General features: G+C 35.1%; 2 protein-coding genes across 3 annotated transcripts; one reads left to right on the top strand and one right to left on the bottom strand.

Moving 5' to 3' along the window:
• Positions 1-744: 744 nt before the first annotated feature.
• Positions 745-13,459, bottom strand: LOC103322520 (transcription factor IIIB 60 kDa subunit-like). Of its 2 annotated transcripts, none has more exons than XM_089045677.1 (19): positions 13,038-13,459; positions 12,863-12,944; positions 12,667-12,742; positions 11,702-11,787; positions 11,534-11,610; positions 9,368-9,424; positions 9,089-9,201; positions 8,114-8,193; positions 7,916-8,002; positions 7,317-7,397; positions 6,685-6,840; positions 6,424-6,588; positions 5,745-5,820; positions 5,534-5,619; positions 4,639-4,719; positions 3,752-3,847; positions 3,079-3,168; positions 1,829-1,916; positions 745-1,082 (listed from the first exon to the last, which is right to left on the bottom strand). In XM_089045677.1, exons 1-18 carry the CDS (start codon positions 13,094-13,096, stop codon positions 1,857-1,859), a joined length of 1,608 nt encoding a protein of 535 aa, XP_088901803.1. In that variant the 5' UTR covers positions 13,097-13,459; the 3' UTR covers positions 745-1,082; positions 1,829-1,856. The 2 variants fall into 2 exon arrangements, with proteins under 2 accessions (XP_088901803.1, XP_008222669.2); XM_008224447.3 differs by having other exon boundaries at positions 1,829-1,882.
• Positions 13,460-15,195: 1,736 nt separating this feature from the next.
• LOC103322521 (U3 containing 90S pre-ribosomal complex subunit) lies at positions 15,196-19,260 on the top strand. Its single transcript, XM_008224449.2, has 6 exons — positions 15,196-15,683; positions 16,355-16,550; positions 16,721-16,793; positions 17,085-17,134; positions 18,258-18,371; positions 18,799-19,260. Exons 1-6 carry the CDS (start codon positions 15,371-15,373, stop codon positions 18,929-18,931), a joined length of 879 nt encoding a protein of 292 aa, XP_008222671.2. The 5' UTR covers positions 15,196-15,370; the 3' UTR covers positions 18,932-19,260.
• The last annotated feature ends 227 nt before the right edge of the window (positions 19,261-19,487 follow it).

Genomic DNA, 19,487 nt, shown 5'->3' with positions numbered 1-19,487 from the left:
AAATCTGAAAATGTTGTAGGAGATCTTCAATATCCTGAAAGATAGGAAGAATTTGCCAAGGAGGTGAACCAGTTTTCTGGAGGAGTTCAATAAGTATTTGGGAATCGCCTTCAATTAGCCAATATTAGACATTCCAACACGCTTTAGTCCAAATAAGACCAAGCTTTAGACCTAAAGCTTCTGCCTCCAGTACAGATACAGAAGTCATATCCATCAAAATTGAGTTTCCAAGTATTCAAGGGACGTGGTACCCATTTTAAATTAACCAGTCTATAATATTAGTAGATCTTGGTACAGGAAAATCCAGGAAAATTACCTAACTGATATTCAAGGAGGGAAAATCGAACGTAAAACCTAAGATGCAAAGGATAAATGATCTTAATCACTTGAGTAACAAACCCCTTCCTCATTCTTTCTCTTCTGTCTCATTTTCTTTCCTAATTTCTTTTGTGTATCTCCTCACTTTCATATAAAAAGGTATAGTTCCTTTTTGGTCACTTGGTTTTCACTCCCATCACATTTGGTCTTGCAACCTTATTTTTGTCAAATTGATCACCATTTTCCATTTTATTAATTATTTTGGTCACTGATAATTAATTAGATAGAATCCAGATTTTTCAATTCGAGACAGACACCCATTAACTTTTGAGAAAAATATTTTCGGAGAATTGAAAGACCACCTTATGGACTTTCTAAATCTAAATTCAATTTACCTATTTGATAGAAAATTGAGTCCCAAAGCACTTTTAGGGTTTTAATTCCAAGTTCGATATTTATTTGGTTGTTTAAAAATCAAATTTTAAGCTATAGACATGATTTTAAGCCAATGAGAATTTTCAAAGTTGTTAAATTGCTGATTGAAAGCTACATCAGTAGTCATCACCATAACCATAATCTTCATAGTCGTACTGTTCATCAACATTTTCAGGATCAAGAATATTGTAGCCAACTGTTCCTTCATTTCCATCATCTTCATATTCATCATTTTTGTATGCATCGAATTCAAGCCCCTCTTCATGTTGCATCTCAGCATCAATGTCAGGATGTGATTCTTTCTTTTTCTTGGAGTTATCTAGAGCCTCCTGTTAGAACAAGCAAAACCATACTTCATTGGAGGATTCGTGGAAAAATCTTATGTTTGTGTGTGCGTGCCTGCCTTAGATAGAGAGAGAAAATAGAGACGGGGCATGGCGCTTCTGGGCCAAGAAGGTGATCATCTCAGCCCCGAAATTAGGAGGCTTAGAACTGCTAACTTATCCTATTCGGCCTAAGCCAAATCCGTTTGTCTAATCTAAGTCCGTAAGTCCAAGACCCATACCCACCATGGGTGGCTGGCCATATAGGAGTCTCTTAGCCCAAGTCTTCATCTTTTCAACCAATAATACTCTACAGCAAGGATTGCTTCAATTTGTTATTTATCCATTTCACTCTACTCTAAAAATATCTCATAAGCTCACACCTCTCTCTACTTAACTCTCCACCAATACTCCCTTCAGCTTCCATTCTTAACCAACCAGACATCACCACCCACTTCTTTTTCCACTTTCAGCTTCCATTTAAACCCTCCGATTTTTGACAGCCACCCCAAAGTGAATTTTGTTCTCACCACATCTTGAAAGTATCCGTGAACGCCCTGGTGATGTAACCAAATGCTTTCGAACAGAAGGTTCAAAGGGGATTATACAAGACTTAAATAAGTGAAACAGGTATAAAGCATCAAAGGTAGGTTCATATTTTCTGTGTGATATGGTGAAACTTGCCTTAGGAACAAATGAAAATGTAAATTCAGAATAATTAAAAACTTGAACCCAATAAGAGAGGCACGTACAGCTGTTTGGAACATGTCCTCTAAGGCATCAAAGTTGATTTTTGAGCTGAGTCTCTGCAAGGAAACCATGTTGAAATCCATCAAAAACCTGGTAGAAATAGACAATGTGGCCTACAAATCCGCATTAAAAATTAATGAAAAAACAATATGAATGAACACCAGTGCTGCACACATACAGCATATAATATTAATCACCCGTTTAATTCAACATTTGGTCAATCAACTAAATTCCTGGAACATACACTTTACAGTAGGCCCTACCCTAATTTCATTTTCTCTATGCAACTCTTATCTAAGCCATACTACAGGTAAACTTCAAAAGTCACAAGGACCCGGAAATGGACTTCCACCCAACTACTATGGGGCCCTAACCTACCACAAAGAAATGGACCACAACTCTTCTTTCACTAGTACTATATCCTGGATTCTATTACATCTTCTTGCTCAGATCTCGTCGCCCTCGATTTTGTCTCACGAGAATCTCACTGGATTCTTGTATTGAATTACTTTAGTGTATGTGGGTGACAATACAAACAACAGCGATTTTGTGTCTCTCTTGGATTCTCTGAGCATTATCATGTTGAAGGGCTCCAATTTCTTTCAAAGCTCGTATGAAGATCCCCAAATGTAACTCAGTAGGAATTCACTCAATAAATTAACTTTTTGCATCATTGTTTAATTCTGTTAAGGGCTTAAGGTTTAGGTCTTAAGTCTATAAGCACCTAAATCCTAAACACTTAAACCTTAAGCCCAATGCCCCAAACCCCCTTAAACATTTCTCAACGCTGCAATAATAAACCCTCAATAACCCCTATTCAATCTAACTAAACATTTTATTCAGAAACAATTAAAAAAGCTCAACAACAAAAAAGGCAGCATTGAAAGTGCATAGGTGTTCAAACGCTACGACATCAGAATGTGGGGCTTAAAACTAAATAGGCAGCATGTTCATGATTCTGTTCACAGCAAGCTAGGATTTGTTAATATCTACTCTCCCTCCAGCTTAAGGCAAACGTCATAGACATAGGCTGTAAAGGGCCTTATGTTTGCAGATGATCATTGATTGACCTAATTTCTTTTTTTCTTTCCAAGGTCAGGAATAAACACTCCCACTTTTGAGTGTCTTATTCTTAAACGTAGAAAGAGATAACGGTCAAGAATGAGCTACTTAATTTAGCTACTTACTAGAGCCTCTTGGTTATAATACATTCTTTTTCTTTTCTTATTTAATTATAGGTAGCTATCAATACCTTCTTAGTCAACATTTGGTGGACAGCTTCTGCAGCAGTTTGAGCTTCAGTATCATTCCTTGCTTCAGCTGCTCGAGCTAGTTGCCTTTCCTGAAATTTAAAATTCATAAAATAAAGGGTTGTACATTCTGTGAAAACTTATGAAGACAAAAATAATTGCGCCTATCAATAAAAAAACTGTGCATCATATTAAAGAGCAATGACAGAGCGGAACTGGTAGGGAGCAAATCTGATATTAATATACTAAATCTTCTGGAATTCATTGCCACTGTTCTGCAGCATATCAGGCCTATAAATGGAGCTACAATTTTGGATCAGCCATAACTGTACAGAACTTCTCGCAAAACTATTCTGGTGAAACAGAACAAGGAAATGAACAATCTATGCTCCAACAAGTCAGGTATCTCAATTAAAATTTAAATGATTGAAGCTCCCACTGACTATGTTCATGCCTCTGTATCTAAAATCACTTTAAGAGCATGGCAGTGATAAAGTGTTTTCTTTCACTTCCACGCGGCAATTCTTGTTTCGAACTTCGTATAATCTGACAATAAAAAGTAAAATAAAAAAAGAACCAAGACCAGCACATGCATATAGACAAATGAAATCTTGCTAAAAAAAGAACTCATCATAAATTCCTCTTACAAAAAGATTGGAGAATAAAAAGGCCCACCTTTCTTTTCTTTGCTGTGGCTACCTTCTTTGCATCTTCTGGACAGCTGGGATCCATACCAGCAGCCTTGGCTTCTCGCTCCTTAGCTGCTTGCTCCTGCAAAAGTTTAATGAATCACTGAGATACGTAGGATGAAAGCATAAAACCAACATAGCTCCAGGTATATCATGCCGTACATGACACAGCTAAGCTTTAGAATGGCAGGGGGAGAGGGAGGGTTGGCGGCAGCAGAGAGTTATAAAGGACCAAATGAGGAACAAAAAATAAGATGGGTTCCAATAGAAGCTCACTCCCCATTACTATGGATGCTTTCCCTGAGCAATCATGACCTTTACCAGTGTATATAATGAAAAATTGTCATTGGGTTCTATTACATTGCTTTAAGCTAGGACATAGGAAGCAGCTGTATAAAATCAAGTTCTAAAACTTGTACATCCTCATACAATCCATTGTCAGAAAGTTTCCCTAATGTGAACAATTGAATGCTACATCCCCCTAAATGACGTAGAGTTCTGTTGCTACCTTAGACACCAACACAAAGTAGGTTCGCTACTCAGACTGTAAAGTAACAGTCTTTAAATGATGTAACAAGTAACAATACATGTAGACAAAACTGACTTTGTAGTCCCCAAGCCATTACACATTCTGCCTAAAACGCTAAGGTTTTGGTGCTCTTGCTTGCTTCTTTACTCTAGCAAGTAAGAAAGTAAACTACATTTAATCGTGCGGTTACAAAATAATGTTAACCTCCGGAACCAAAAACCAGTCTTTTCAGTTCCATAGAGATATATTTGATATGAAACTTTTTTCATCATCTGTGGGATGCAAAACTACAATCCATAGAAGAATCAAGAAATGGTAAATAAATGCAGAGTCAATTATGGTACCTCAATGTACTCCCGGTTCACTTCTTCCCAAATCATCTTTTTGTAACGTTTCCCCTCTTCATTTAGAAGGTAGCTATCAACCTGCACAAAGCCTAAATCTTCAGTAATGACCCAAAACTACAAGCAAATGAACCAAAATGAAGTAACATGTATAGTTTATGCATGCATAAAAACAAGTAAACAATTCATGGCAAAAAATACAAATAAACAATTATGAACTACTCTCAACAGAAAGTGGTCATCATGGTAGATACATTAGTAACCAATCAGTGGAAACCATCATTTGAGATAATAACATATGTGATCACACTCTTTGATGTGAGAATCAAGGTAGGGCATACAAAATTTAAAACAACGGGAATAAGCCCTAAGAAGAGGCGTTGAGCAATGACATTTGTGCTTCATTATTAATCATTATGATAGCTAATCAGTTGTATTTTGAAGTGCAAACAAAATAAGCAACACTTTCTATATCAGTATCTATAGCATTTCAGTAAAACAAAAATTAAAAGGGCAAACCCAACTCTGGTAAAGTTACTGCGTGATAAAATAACAACATGAAAGTTAAAACATCATGAAAATAGAAAAATATATAACCACTGCTGTTATTGGATCTGACAAAAAACAACTGTACAATGTGGCAAAACAACCGTACAATGTGGCAGAGTCAACCAACAGAAATTTTAGCACAATTAGAACTTGGTGCAAATTAAAGTGCCTGTCCAGTGTTGCTGTTAGTCTTAGATTATAAAATCACTAATAATCAATTTTTATATCACTGTGGAGCAGCCCCAAATAAGAGTTTGGTATCTGGAACTCAAGGGTCTGTTACAATAAAATTTACTTCTATAAAGAAAATAAAAAAATTGACACATTTACGTTAGTAATTCCGCACCTCTGCGTCATCAATATCCGAAAGGTTGTCAGGTTCATCACAATCTTCAGTACCCACCTCAGCACCTGTTTTCACCGTATCATCACCTAAAACATCACATTTTTCAGCAACCCTTCCAGTAAAATAAAGATGCATATATAAGACCCTTTATTGGGATACTATTTATGGGACTGCAAAATGAAAATGAAAGGAGGGAGAGAGAGGAACCTACCAACACTTTCAGGCTCCGTAAACTGCAATCCTTCGCCCCCACTTTCTGCTTTTGAATTGTTCGGTTCTTTCTCACACTATCAAAATGGAATGGGGAAAAATAAACATCAGACAAACTTTTTCATATGAGTGGGGAGGATAGTAATTAAGCTGTACAAGGTAGAAGAGTTATCATAGAAAACTGACAAGGACCAAAAGTTCCCAAAACAAACTATCTTAAATATCTATTTCGATATAGAAAACTAGCCTTAGAGAGAATTCCCAACCCTACTATACCTCTCCCCATCTACAAACACCTAAACAAACATAATGGAGCGGGTCCTTCAATAGCATTTCCCAAGGACACTAGCATAACAAGCACCCAACCTTCAGTTCCATTCCACAAACATCTCAATAAAGTGGAATAACCTAATTAACCCAAACAAGGAAAATAAATACCTTTCAACGCCAAATCATCAACTTAAAAGTCATGCCCATTAATATTAAGAAACGAAAGCAGAATTAATGCTGCCTAAAGTATTAGCGCAGCAATCAATCAAGAATCACCATTTCTCTAAAGGGTTTCACATATTATGTGCAAAGAATTCAAACAGTCATTTTTCACATAAGAAATATTCCTATTGTTATTTTACTAATAATTACTTAATACATAGCAGAAAATAACTAAATTTAATAGTTACATTTAATATCTCTTTACTGTTGTCTAGGCTTTGACAAGGCATGCTATCAACACCAGAGTCATTAGCATTTTCCTCAGTAGATGCTTCTTCCAATCTCTTTATTTCGGCACGCTGGAAAGCTGGAGGATTAGACCCTCCCTCAAGTCCACCTGAAATTTGCATAAACTACACCAACACGTTAAAGCACAATACACATTATGTCTATGTAAATGATAAACAGAACTTCAGGAGAAAAAAAAAAAAAAGCGAATTTGGACTCACGTCATCATAGCAAACTCTACAAAGTCCATATTGAAAAGGTTTTGCACTACCCTTATGCTCACAAAGGACTTCATCTGTGTTATCAACTTTTACTGCCAAGTTTGGTTCTTGGCTTAATTCTTCTAGCTCCCTTGCCTTTACAAGGAACTCTTCAATCTATAGTCAGAAAAAGAGTGCAATACTGGTATTATCACAAACAAATGCATGGAAAGGAAAATATCATATATGGAATAGCTGTTAGATCTACATTATTATTTTTTGTTTACAAGAAACATAACTTTTATTTAAATCTCAAAAACAGTACAACAATCACCTTATAAGAATAGCAATACACATGACCAGAAGAAAAAAAACCATATTTGAAAAAACAAATAGACAGAAATGACCAAAAAATACGACAGCAATACACATAGAAATGCATTAACATGTCAAATTGCTGTTACCATTCATTGTTTTTTTGTCCAGAAAAATGTGGAGATGGAGTCATGTCCCATGTACAGGCAAGTTGGGAAATAGATGTAGGACATTTCAAATTTTAGTTGCACCTAATGCTGTACTCGTATATTGAGATTATGTTGCCAAAATGGAAATGTTGCAAATTACCATACATGGGCTCACTGCAAGAAACATACCGTCAAGCTTCCAGATTCTGTATTCTCAAACTCAACCAGCCGCTTGGTCAATGTTGCATCACAAACATGCACAATTCTGATCTGATAAAAATATACAACATAACATCATATAAAATGAAATAAATAAATGAAGTGTTACATATCTTTCCCAAGAAAAATTTGACAGAACAACATATTCAGAGCACAGGACTGAATATGACTAAGAAACAAGATGTTCACAACTTGAAACAATATAAAGAAGGGACACTAAAACACCCAAAATGGGGGTTGAAATTATAAAAAAACCCAAGCACTATTTAAACATATAAACACACCCAAAACCGATCATTACACTCACTACCCATTTATAAACACACCCAAAAAGTTGACTTTGGGGTTGATTTTGGGTGTGTTTCTATGTTTAAATAGTGCTTGGGTTTTTTTATAAATACATGTAGGATTATTTATAAATTTGTATATAATATGAAAAAAATTGTATTAGAAAATTGAACCAAAACAATGACTAGAAAGTTCTAACTGGGATAACGAGTATACACAAAGAAACCAACTCATTACAAAATTTCGTTATCACATCACAGTAGCAATTGAGTCCGACTTACAATATCAGACTTGGAACACTTGAGACCATGTGAAAGTGCAGATATATATAATGCAGCACCACATAGCCCACTGGGTTTTCTGCCTGTCTGTAAAAAATTGAAGATCTGTCATATGATACATTCAACCTCCTTGATGATTTACAACTACACCTGACACCCAAAATGCATTAAATGCGATACTGAAAAGGGATAACATACCTGCATCCAATCCCGTTTCATGCTAGTGATAATCCGCTGTGCAGTTTGGATAACCCCTTTATCTGTTCCTCCTGGTAAACCTACAAAGCATATTTGTAACTGTTATGTCTCCCTGTTTAAATGCAGTCACATAATTTTACATCTAGCTAACTACTTTAAACCAGAACCAGAATGGTAACAGAAACGCAGATTCGACATTATACAAGTGAATAATTTCACAAGAATAGAGTTTCAATTATTATTACCCATGATTAATTCACATGACTAAAGTTTCATTTATTATTTTTTAAAACAAATTTATAGTGATTTCTTACCAAAACAAAAAAATTCACAGGTTTTGAATATTATACTTAAGCCATGGAGTATACCAGCAAACTCAAATATATGTACCAAAAGGCAAAAGGCAAAAGGCATGTCAGATCTATTCTCACAATCAAATTACATAATGAAAATAAATAGTGAAATTAAGGCAGCAAAGAATTGGAGTTGTGTAGCTGGAAAGTAAACATTATGAATAGACATCCAAACTATCTATGAGCATGAGGGTCATAAGTTTAAAGCCCCTGACCAGCTACTTCTACCTGCAAACTTTAAGTGGCTAAGTGTAAAAATTGCTCAAAAGATTAAACAAAGCACTGAACAGAGGTGTTAAACATACAGGATGTACAACTATAGCAACAGTACCTATTAGTCAAAACAGTCCCATCAAATCAGAAAAGCATACAACAACTCATTTTGTTTCATTTGATATTTCTGTTGTATTGTAAAAAGCAAAAGCTTTTAGAAATAAATAATAACTACATATGTATCCTTCAACATAACCACTTAGTCAAAACAATTTCAACACCGCTTAAAAAGTGCTGGCCTTGTGTTTGGAACAGGAGGATACAAATACTTTGTACACATTCAATTGCATTTAATTTATATCCTAGAGTAAGAAAGCTTTTCATTAACACAGGATTTTCAGACACTTACTCTCTGTAAATTTATGAATAAACCAAGATGGATCAACAGGTTTTTGAACAATTGGGTGCTCATCAAGCATAAAAACTTTGCAAAGCTGCAAAAACACGGCACCTAGCACATAACTGCAAATCAAATTATATGAAACAATATCAAATCCAGAAGGAAACTGTTGAAGGTTAAATTCAAATCAAGTCAATCAGAATGTCATTACTGAGAATCAAGGGAGAACAAAGTCAAATGAGAAGGGAAAAGGGAAAAGGGATAAAGAAAAAGGTAAGGCTTTCTCACACATTTATCTTCAAGTAATTTGAAAAATCAATAAGAAGATACGGCTTCCTCTTTTCCCTGCAAGACAAGATTCAGATTCAATAATAGTGCATATCATTATGGCTGAAATTGAATATGGATAGAAAATATAAATACAACAGGATATAATTAGCATAACTGCATAACACCAATATGCCAAGACTTTCATAAGAGCCAAGTAATATATAATTCACACATCTCTAATAATGTTTGATTTTCAGTAGGAATCTTGAAAAGAAAACAACAACAAAAGGAAAATTACAATTCCTTCAATTAAGGATATGTATAAACCCTTTTAGCCTGTAATCCTTATTTGTGGCACTCAGATACTTCTAATGAACAGGTCAAGCAGCATGTCCAATATGCTCATTTATCTACTGACTTACTGATACAAAGGCCAATGTTGTGTACTCTCACCTTAATGATATCTTCCTAATGGAAAATATCATCTACTCTACTCTTCTGAATGATATCTGGACCACGCACGCTTTTATTGTCTTATGCAATAAAATTTCGTCTCTTCTAAAAAAATGTAACAGAAGACTCAACTAAACCAAGAATGGATATAATGGGGTTAGCCATTAGATATTTTTTGCGGCATCATTGAACAGCATACTTCACTTAACAAAATTGTTAATTCACATCACTGCACTTGCAGCTTATCCTGAATTATTGACAAGGCCACCTTCAGTTTACAAATATTTTCATTCTCGTTCTATCTTCTATTATGTTTCCACCCACCCACCCTATGAATCATCCACACAAAAATGTGCATGTGAGTTGTCTAGTATTCTGCAAAGCACACTTGACTTGGTCATATGCTATCCAAATGTGCTTTAGGTTGAGCGTTTGCTTACCTTCAATTTTTTCAGTTCTTTCCATTTCAGCAGATTAATTTTTTCAGAAGAATCTTTAGCACATAAATTGTTTTTAGAAATATAAACAGCCGTTCTGGTCAATCTATACAGTACTCACTTTCAAATGCAGTATTGTGACAGAAACATCTCTCTAATGGTTAGTCTTTCACTTCACTAATTGTATCAATGTACTGCCTAAAGCAATAATGTAATCTCAATAAAAACTCTACCACTTCAGAAATGTGCTAATGATATTATGACCTCTCATTTATAATGATGGCCCTAAACTGTGAAAAACCAAACAAACCATATTCACCCTAAAGAACGTAAACAAACAAATTCCTTTGTTTTTGTTTCCGTTATTCATTAGTTGTTAATTTGATTCTAGATTGAATCTTCCATAAATTCCCACACAAAAAAAATAACTTAACCAATCAGCATTCTAGACTATGTAACAAGAATTCAAAATCTAATAAAATCCTCACCCTAAGTCATACATCAAGCAAACAATGTTATGAATTCAAGTGGGTCTTGGGGGAGCCCTGATATAATAATCCCAGTAGACCTGAGAGACATACGGTAGTGTAAAAATCTGAGCCAATAGGAACCCAAAGTCTGACAAATAATGTAATCTAACCATCTGGTTCAATTACATTTTTCATATATTAAATGGAAAGGCTAATGCCATGGTCTTAGCTCTTCAATATCATGGTGTGACAATGTTTCAGGTCAGACATATACCTAACTTGCCTTTCACATTCCTAATGTATATCTTCTTTTTCCACAAGAAACAACTTCTATTACAAACAAAACCAGTACAACACTATGTGGACAAGTGGTCAAACATCTAAACTACAACTATATGAATCAAACAGCCCTACCAAAACTAAGTGGAACTTTTAGACAGATTAAGAATAACAGATGCTAAAAGGGTGGGGTGAAGCGACTTAAAACAACCTGATCATCGCTTCCAATCCAGGAATTTGAGACGATTAAGGACGGAATTAGAATAAGCAACTCTAATCCTCTTGACGTATCAGTTGAAGTTTGATGGTACATGAACAGAGAAGCTTTTACGAGTTTAAACATTCTTCTTTAAGATTCTTTTTTTTCAATTATGTTTTTAAACTTTCTATGTACAGAGTTTGACTACATTGGTTACCACCCCTAAGTGTTCTGTTAATGTAATTTCTCTAAGCACCAAAGAGAAGTTATTCAAGCTCATTTTTTCAAGAATAACATGAGGAAATAAAAATTAATAATATGCAAAAGTAATAAGGGGTTTCCTTACCGACATGCAATGTAAAGACACGAAGCCAGCACTTGCTCTGATTTACGCCCCCTGGTGAAATTCCGGTCTACTGCAATCTTTAAAAGGCAAAGCAGATCACAGATTAAGATGTTCGTAAGTTCTCTATAACTAGCAACAATGAAGCTTAATTATTACAAGTAGACATACTCTAAAAAAGCGCTTAGCAATGTCAACAATTTCTTCATTTTCTCCCATATCTAAAGCATTTCTCATGCATCTTAATTCGTATTCAGCTGCAAAATGAAATAAAGAATAAATGAGCAGATTAATAAGGCAAATCATATTTATCTTCAGTAAATTTTTACCATCAATTTTTACATAACCTTGATAAAAATTGGCCATGTTAAAGTTTATTAAAATTTCAAAGTGGAAGTGAAAGTTAATCATCTTAGTTGTGGAAGTTGACACACTCTTCACATCAATAAAAATAATCAACAGCAACAGAATGTGCTAAGTTTAAAAGAAAATCGCAAAGCAGTGATATAGACTAACTCCAGTCTTTGCTCTGGAATATGACCTGCCTTGGTTACTGGCAGGTGATTTCAACCAATATAGTAATATTCAATGAACTCAAGAGGCTCAAGTACCATTGTATTAAATGCAATAAGAACATTGAGTCTGTAGACAAATGCAAAGTAGTTGATCTCCCTTCTATGCTTGTTCTCGGCTGTCAAGTCTGTGAATGATTGGATAAAAAACACATACAATTGAAAAATGCAACCTAAAGGTTGTCTTCTAGTTGATTTGACCAGAAATGCTAACACATGATCCCCACAACCTTTCTATGTTCGAGTTTCATGTCTACTCCAAGTCTCCAAGCAGACTTTCTAAAGAAAATGATGATCTTTATGCAATAATTTAACCTCACACCTACAGAGAAAATTCTAGCTGTCCGCCCACCACGCAGAAGTTAGCATTTCTTTGAACCCAAAAAAAGAAAAGATTCTTTCTTTGTTTTAAAAAGAACTTGAAAAGTGGAACTTATCCATCATAAAGTATTTATATCTCCCAGAAATCATAGGCTAATAGTGCATGGGGGGTTAGGAAAGCTTCAACAAAACAAACAACGGAAAAGCCAAACCTTTGAAAAGAAAAAGCTTAACAAACCATACCATTCTCGAATATCCTTGCACGAGAAGCTGAGTCATCACTCTGAATGCTACGTACATTTCTTCCAGCCAATTGGCTCTGCAAACGCACAATCAAAAACCATTAAACAGAATACAAAGCCAATAATAGCTTGCAATTGGTGTCAAATATAAACAGAACCAGAATGAGAACCCAGAAGCGGAAGAAGAAAACCAATACCTGGCCGGCCGCATTTTTAACGAATGTGGGTTCCTCAGAGTAAAGGTCATACTCTAAAACCTTCCCACACCCAGAACACGATCTACAAACAATTACAAAATGAAATCATAATCAAATTCATATTAACAACATGAAACTCCATCATTAAAATAAATAAATAAAATTTGATACCCACATTCTACCACCATCGTTAATTCCACTGACTTTCTTTCTACAGTGAGAACAAAACGGCATCCTCGAAAGCCAGGAGCTATTTGTCAATTGTGCGTTCTAGTTAGTTGTAGAGAAGCAGCGGGCGGGACGGAGAAGACCAGAATTTGCAGGGACCGGTCGGATAGAAATTTCCGGCGAGTTCAGAGAAGCAGCGAGATGAACAGTGGGGGAGGAGGGAAGGGACACGTGGCAGTGTACAGATTGGGGAGATGGACAGCAGAAGTTGATGATGTTTCTCCGGAAGGTGAGACGACGTCGTCGTTGGAGGAGATCGCCGTGTGGAGGCTGAGGACAAGACAACTGCCTAGAGGGCGTGCTTGGTGTTGTGCTCGGCTTTCTGGCAACAAAGAAATGATTTATTTTGGAGCTGGGCCTTTTTTAGAGTTGGGCCTTTCTCTTTCTTTTTTCTTTCTTGTGGTCGAAAGTTGGGCCTTTCTCTTGGGGAACAAAGAAATAAATTTATTTTACAAAATATTACGATATTTCTAAAGCTATATCCTATAATATTATTGACTCAGTAATTTCTCATACATTATTGACAGATTTGTATTAAAAATGTAAAAAGTTATGGTTGGAACTAGGGTCTTAACCAGAGAATTCCTATCAATAATAAAGAAAACAGCAGTTAATCCGTATTACACGTATTATGAGATACTTCGGTCTATATTCGGTGCAGTAATTAGAACATTGAGAAAAATTTTAATTTTCACAAAATTAATTTTGATGGTATAAGGTCATTCCCAATTTTTGGGGCTCTAAAAAGGGTTTATAAAGCCTCATTTAGAGCTTCGATGGAATCTTTGGGGCTATAAAGGAATCTCTTCCACAATAGAAGGCTCTATATTCATGGCGGGCTCTATATTTTTTTATGATGTAATTTGATTTACGTGGTTTTTTTTTTGGTTAAATATTTTACTTTAATGTTTGTTCATGTTATGTTAGGTTTTTTTTTTTTTTTTGTATGAACATTTCAGCAACAAAAATCAAAATTTGGACCAAATTTGGAAATCAACATTTTATTTCATAGATACCAAGCTCATCCCAAAGTTGGAATAGAGTTGTTGACACAACTTTGTAAATTTGGTTATATTTTGGCCAACATGCAAATGGAAAAACCAAATTTAAGGCAAGTATGCCACGTGGGCCAACATGCAAATGGACAATCAAATTTAAGGCAAGTATGCCTTGTACAGTGCAGGCAAGTGGGAAATAACACAAAAGTGGGCTGCAACTTTTTCAATTCGTGAGGTCCCACTCGATTTCAAGGGCTTCAACCAAGCTCATATATTTAGTTACTACTCCGGTTGGGCTTTAAGTTTTAGAGCCCCAAATTTGCACCATTGGGAATGTCTTTTTTAAAGAGAGTTTGTATATATTGGAGCCTTATGATGGTTGAGCCCCAAATAGAGCCCCCATTGGGGATGGCCTAACATGATCTGTTTTGCACCATGAGGTTTGCGTTACAAGTTACGACAAGCTCTTCATTGGGCATTTCATCTTATCTCGTATTGAAATTGAGGGTGATTCTCAATGATTTGTCTACAAATGATCAAACACAAAGTAAAATTTCTTGGTAGAGGAGCCCTATTATCTAAGATAACTATATAATTACACTATTACTCATGTTATCAATAAGTAAATATAGTAGCCGATAATTTAGTTAAAAAAAAATTTACATCTATATATATAAAGCAAAAGGTAGAAAATGGTGAAACATTCAAAATACCAAAAAATGTCTTTAGTTAATGCAAACATTAATAATTGAAATTATTAATTAAATGAGGTTAATATGGAAAATTCACAATTTTTCATATTAAAAAAATTAAAAATTAAAAGAAAAATAAGATAATTGATCCTATTATTATGGAACACAACTACCCATTATCTTTTCTTAATTCTAAAATAAATTTAAATTTTTTTAAAAAAAAAACCTCTTATAAACGCGAAAACTCGTGTGAAAAGCTAAAGTTTTTAATGTTAAAATGCTATTACGCATGTCATAGAGTTTAGTACATCAGACTCATTTCATAGAAGTATTTCCCGTGGCAATACAAGAGATATTTAAAATATAAAAAATTATAAAAAATAAAAAAATAAAAAAAAAGAATAGTTGTACTCCAGTTGTGACCCTAGCTAACCAGCAGCGGGAAAATACAAGCAGGAGAGGAGAGGAGAGGAGACGGTTAACTAACCGGTAAGAAACTAGCAACCCTAATTGCCGATTGCTTAAACACACAGTTGCAGTTGCAGAGAGTTAGCCGTTGGAACTAGCAAGCAAGCACCAGCAAACTGCAAATGGCGACCGGGAAAGCAAAGAACCATTCAAAGCTGTCTCTCAGAAACCCTAAGAATAAGGGTAAGCCGCTTGGCCCCAACAACACCAAGAGGAAGAAGGAGAAGAAGAAGAAGCAACGGGTCAACAATCAAAACCCAATCAAAGACAAAGCTAGCAATCAAAACACCCAAAACAGCAACAACAACAACAGTTTGAGCAATGCTACGAAGGCACAACCGGCATCGGCTTCAGCCCAGCTCAGCTTCTTTCTGGATCAATTTCAATCTGGCAATGGCGTTAAGATTTCTTCTCTCGAGTTGGAGTCCGTCAATGGTACCATTTCTTTCTTTATTTTCATTTGGGTACGTTTTTCATATTATTATGTAATTTGTACTCTGTTTGGTTGGTGAGAAAATTTGGTATTGTATTAGCCACAACCTATAAAAAAGGATACTTGGAGAATGTAATGTTACAGGTGGCGATCAATTTTGTGAATATATAATAGGTTCGTTGTAACAGTAAATTGTTTATGCTGTCTGATATCACTTTTTTTTTCAAATTTATATTCTTCAGACAAAAATGTGAGGTAATCAAGTTGTTTGAACTTGCATTTTAAGCAAACACATAGCAGATGAGATGGAAAATTTTAATTACTGTAACTTCTTTCTCTGGGAGTTATTCCCCCCTAAAAATTCCAATCAGATGAGAGGATAAAGTTTTCTTCCTAAGGGCAGGTAAATGATTCAACTATGCCAAAAATCAAGGATAAGATGTGGTAGTTCGACCTATTTGTGCCATTAGTAGAAGCTACCTTTCAAAGTCCAGTCAAGTTAGTTTAGTATTGGCATTGACTTTCAATTCAGCATTAAACTTTTGCATCCGTGGAATGCTATGGATTAGGATTACTTTGAAGCAGTCATGCAAAGTTATAAAAAATAAAAATAAAAAGCCCTCGCCTGATGAAAGATCAAAAATCTATTTTTCTAATCTATAAAATTTTGCAGACAAGTGTATTCTGGATCTGTCTGAAAGCTTGGATCAAGATGTCAGCCTCTTGGGGAAGCATGTGATGGCAGCTTTTGGTCCATCATGGAAAGAAGAACTTTGTGAAAAGCATCTCTTGGATGGAAAAATTGATCCTGGGAGTCCGGCAATTCTTATTATTAGTACATCTGCCCTGAGGTCAATAGAACTTCTAAGGTGAATTACGTAACTTTTTCATTCTAGCAGTACCGTAACTTGAACCATTTGCACACTTGATATTGCTAAACCCTTAAAATTAATGTTCAGCAGAAATGTCTTGTTAACACTAGACATTTGCATAATTGGTACATGCATCTCAATCTCAACAATGTATTCTCTTCCAACAGGGGCTTGCGGTCGTTGACTAAAGAATGCCATGCAGCAAAGCTGTTCTCTAAGCATATGAAGGTTGAAGAACAGGTACCTTACTTATTTCTCCAAGATGTTGAGCATTCCTATGTGCATTATATCTGTCAAAGTGACGAGGAATGCTGCATACATTTATTACTATTTACTAGGCTCACTAGAATCTCTTTGGTTATAAAACTTATAATACAGCATGTTGAGCATATGTACAATGTTTATCTACTATAAAAAAAATTGTGCTGGTTGTGGAGTTTGGGAAATGTTCATCTCTCTTCTTAGCCTATTAGCTTTATTTTATCATATACCTGTTTACCTTCTCTTTAATCCCCTTTATTCTTAATGCAGGTATCCTTGTTAAAGAACCGCGTTAATATCGCTAGTGGTACGCCAAACAGGTAGTCATCAAAATCTTCTGTAAATCCAATAACCATTTCTTTACTTACGTTACCCTTCAATTGCTGCTTGTACTTGTATGCTATTTTTAGGGTATATCAATTCAACAAGCACAGTGCAATGTTATTCTGTTCTTTAACTAACGTGGGGATGTTTTATTATTTGGTGTTAGTTGTGTAGTTTGGGCTATGTATATAAGTTATAAAATAATTTGTTATATGATGACTTCTACATGTTAATTGATAAAGATATGATTTGGAACAGAAAAAATTAAAGGGCCAAGCCACCAAGAGGACATGATATAGCATGAAAATTTTATAATTTAATTATGAATTGTGAAGTCAACATAACTGCCTACGCAGCCAATTAGTAATGACTTAGATTTCATTTTTAAACCTATTGATGTAGCAGCCTTAGCTTGTTTAAAGGAAAATATCCCTTATGAGTTATGGGCAAGATTGTGCATCATATAAGATTTCTTGGTCCCATGGAGTGTGCCCTTGATGGTTCTAATTATCTTTTAGGGTTTCTATAGATGTTTTGACTCCAAGAGCTATGGTTAATTATTTTCCAAGGGTTTATCTTTTATTTGTATAGTGAACGAATATTGTTGATTAAAAATTACATCATACTCACCTTTGAGTCATGGTAGCCTTTGCCCTAATCTGAGTCCCATAGTTCCCTAGAAACCATTTCGTATTCTACTGACTCCCTAAATCTTCCCATTCTGGGTAAATGAAGTTTAGAGAAAGACAATTTTAGGATTTTTCCACTACCCTACATTATATGGGGAAAAAATTAGGAAAAAAGAGTCTACAATTATTATGGTTCTTTATGGCAGGACTGAGACTTCTTAACACTTGATTTCTGTACTATATGGTTACTTTTTCTGAGGTTGTTGGATGCTAAAATTATATTTTGCTTTATTGCAAAAAGATGAGGAAAATTTAGGACAAGCTTCTACTTTTTTTTTTGGCTCATGCTTTGTTTCACTTTTAATTCATTTTGAGTTCACAAGGTTGCAGACTTGCAGTGTCATATGGATGTCCCTTATTTTTCCTGTCTGTATAAGTTTGTTTGTTTGAATTGAATGATTTTGTTCTGTATTTAACTCATCTCTTCCAGGATAAAGAAGCTAATTGACATTGAGGCATTGGGGCTGTCTCGGTTATCAGTGATTGTACTTGACATGCACCCAGATGTCAAGGGGTATTCCCTCTTTACGCTTCCACAAGTCAGGTAAGATGATGAGTTATCTCTTGCCAGTTTACCATTTGCTTTGTCTTGGTTTTGGTGCGTACTGCTTTTATCTGTTTTTTCCCCCTTCTTAAACAATACACAAATACAACCCTCCCTCGTTAGCGCTAATGACAGGCTGAAGTGACGAACCTTCCCTAGGGCTTATACATTATTTCTCAATAAATTCTTTGCAATCATATTATGCTCAAATCCATGTTGATGTTGAATGATTAATGGAGTTTTAAAAAAATTATATATTAATCGTCGTTTTTGCTTTTTCTCCAAGTACACTGGTCAGAATGAGCTGTGATAGTTCCAAAAGCATAGAGAAGCTTCTAATTGTTTCCTCTCTTTTTTTATGTCTTTGTGCCGTATTTTGAATGGATAAACTGTCGACTTTATGCCTTACATTCATTTTATTTGGCAGAGATGAATTCTGGGACTTGTATAAGAGCTATTTTCATGATCGTCTACTCCAAGGTTCCTTGCGTCTTGGTTTGTACGGTCCATTATCATCTGGGAATGAGCTTAAAGGGAAAAAGAGGAGCCCTATTGAATAACGATTCATTTTTCGTACAAATTTTGAGCTGAGTTTCTTCCCCTCCTAAGCGAGCTGAGTATGTCATGTATCCTTCTAGCTTTTGTATCCAGCTGATAAGATAATGGTGTTTTATGTCCGCATTTTGTAGTTCTTCAATCAACGCGAGTATGTAAGATTATATCACTGTCTTTGAGAGTCGAAATACCATATTAAGGTATGATTTTTTGGGGGGCGAAGACTACAACACACCATAAGTTCCTGAACCAAAACGATTGTGCAAGATGTGATAAAGATTTCTCTCTTGTTCTTCTAATTTTTTTTTTATAAATATAATATTCCATTCGTGCACCTTAGAGACAATCTAACCTTTTAAAATATTGCAGCCATACAATTATTTAAACCCATTAGAAATTCACCAGTGTGTTCGGATGAGGAAATTTAAAAGTATTAAGGAATTTAAAAATAATAGAATATAAAATAACGGAAATTAATGTTCTAGAATTTATAAAGTTTCTTATTTAGTAAATGGATTTAAACATGGAATTTAAAGTTTATCATATTGGAATTTTAGAAAT

Source organism: Prunus mume, linkage group LG2 (genome assembly GCF_029339155.1).
Source record: "Prunus mume cultivar Tortuosa linkage group LG2, ASM2933915v1, whole genome shotgun sequence".
Taxonomy (NCBI): Eukaryota; Viridiplantae; Streptophyta; class Magnoliopsida; order Rosales; family Rosaceae; genus Prunus; species Prunus mume.
Note: the sequence above shows the minus strand (reverse complement) of the source record. Positions and strands in the feature narration are given on the sequence as shown.

Excerpts from the sequence above, each read along its gene's own strand:
- LOC103322521 (XM_008224449.2), top strand. The coding sequence starts at position 15,371 with ATGGCGACCGGGAAAGCAAAGAACCATTCAAAGCTGTCTCTCAGAAAC. Across the intron at positions 15,684-16,354 it reads CGAGTTGGAGTCCGTCAATG|ACAAGTGTATTCTGGATCTG; the intron begins GTACCATTTCTT and ends AAAATTTTGCAG. Across the intron at positions 16,551-16,720 it reads AGGTCAATAGAACTTCTAAG|GGGCTTGCGGTCGTTGACTA; the intron begins GTGAATTACGTA and ends CTCTTCCAACAG.
- LOC103322520 (XM_008224447.3), bottom strand. The coding sequence starts at position 13,096 with ATGCCGTTTTGTTCTCACTGTAGAAAGAAAGTCAGTGGAATTAACGAT. Across the intron at positions 8,003-8,113 it reads TGAAACGGGATTGGATGCAG|ACAGGCAGAAAACCCAGTGG; the intron begins GTATGTTATCCC and ends AATTTTTTACAG. Across the intron at positions 3,848-4,638 it reads TGAACCGGGAGTACATTGAG|GAGCAAGCAGCTAAGGAGCG; the intron begins GTACCATAATTG and ends AAACTTTTGCAG.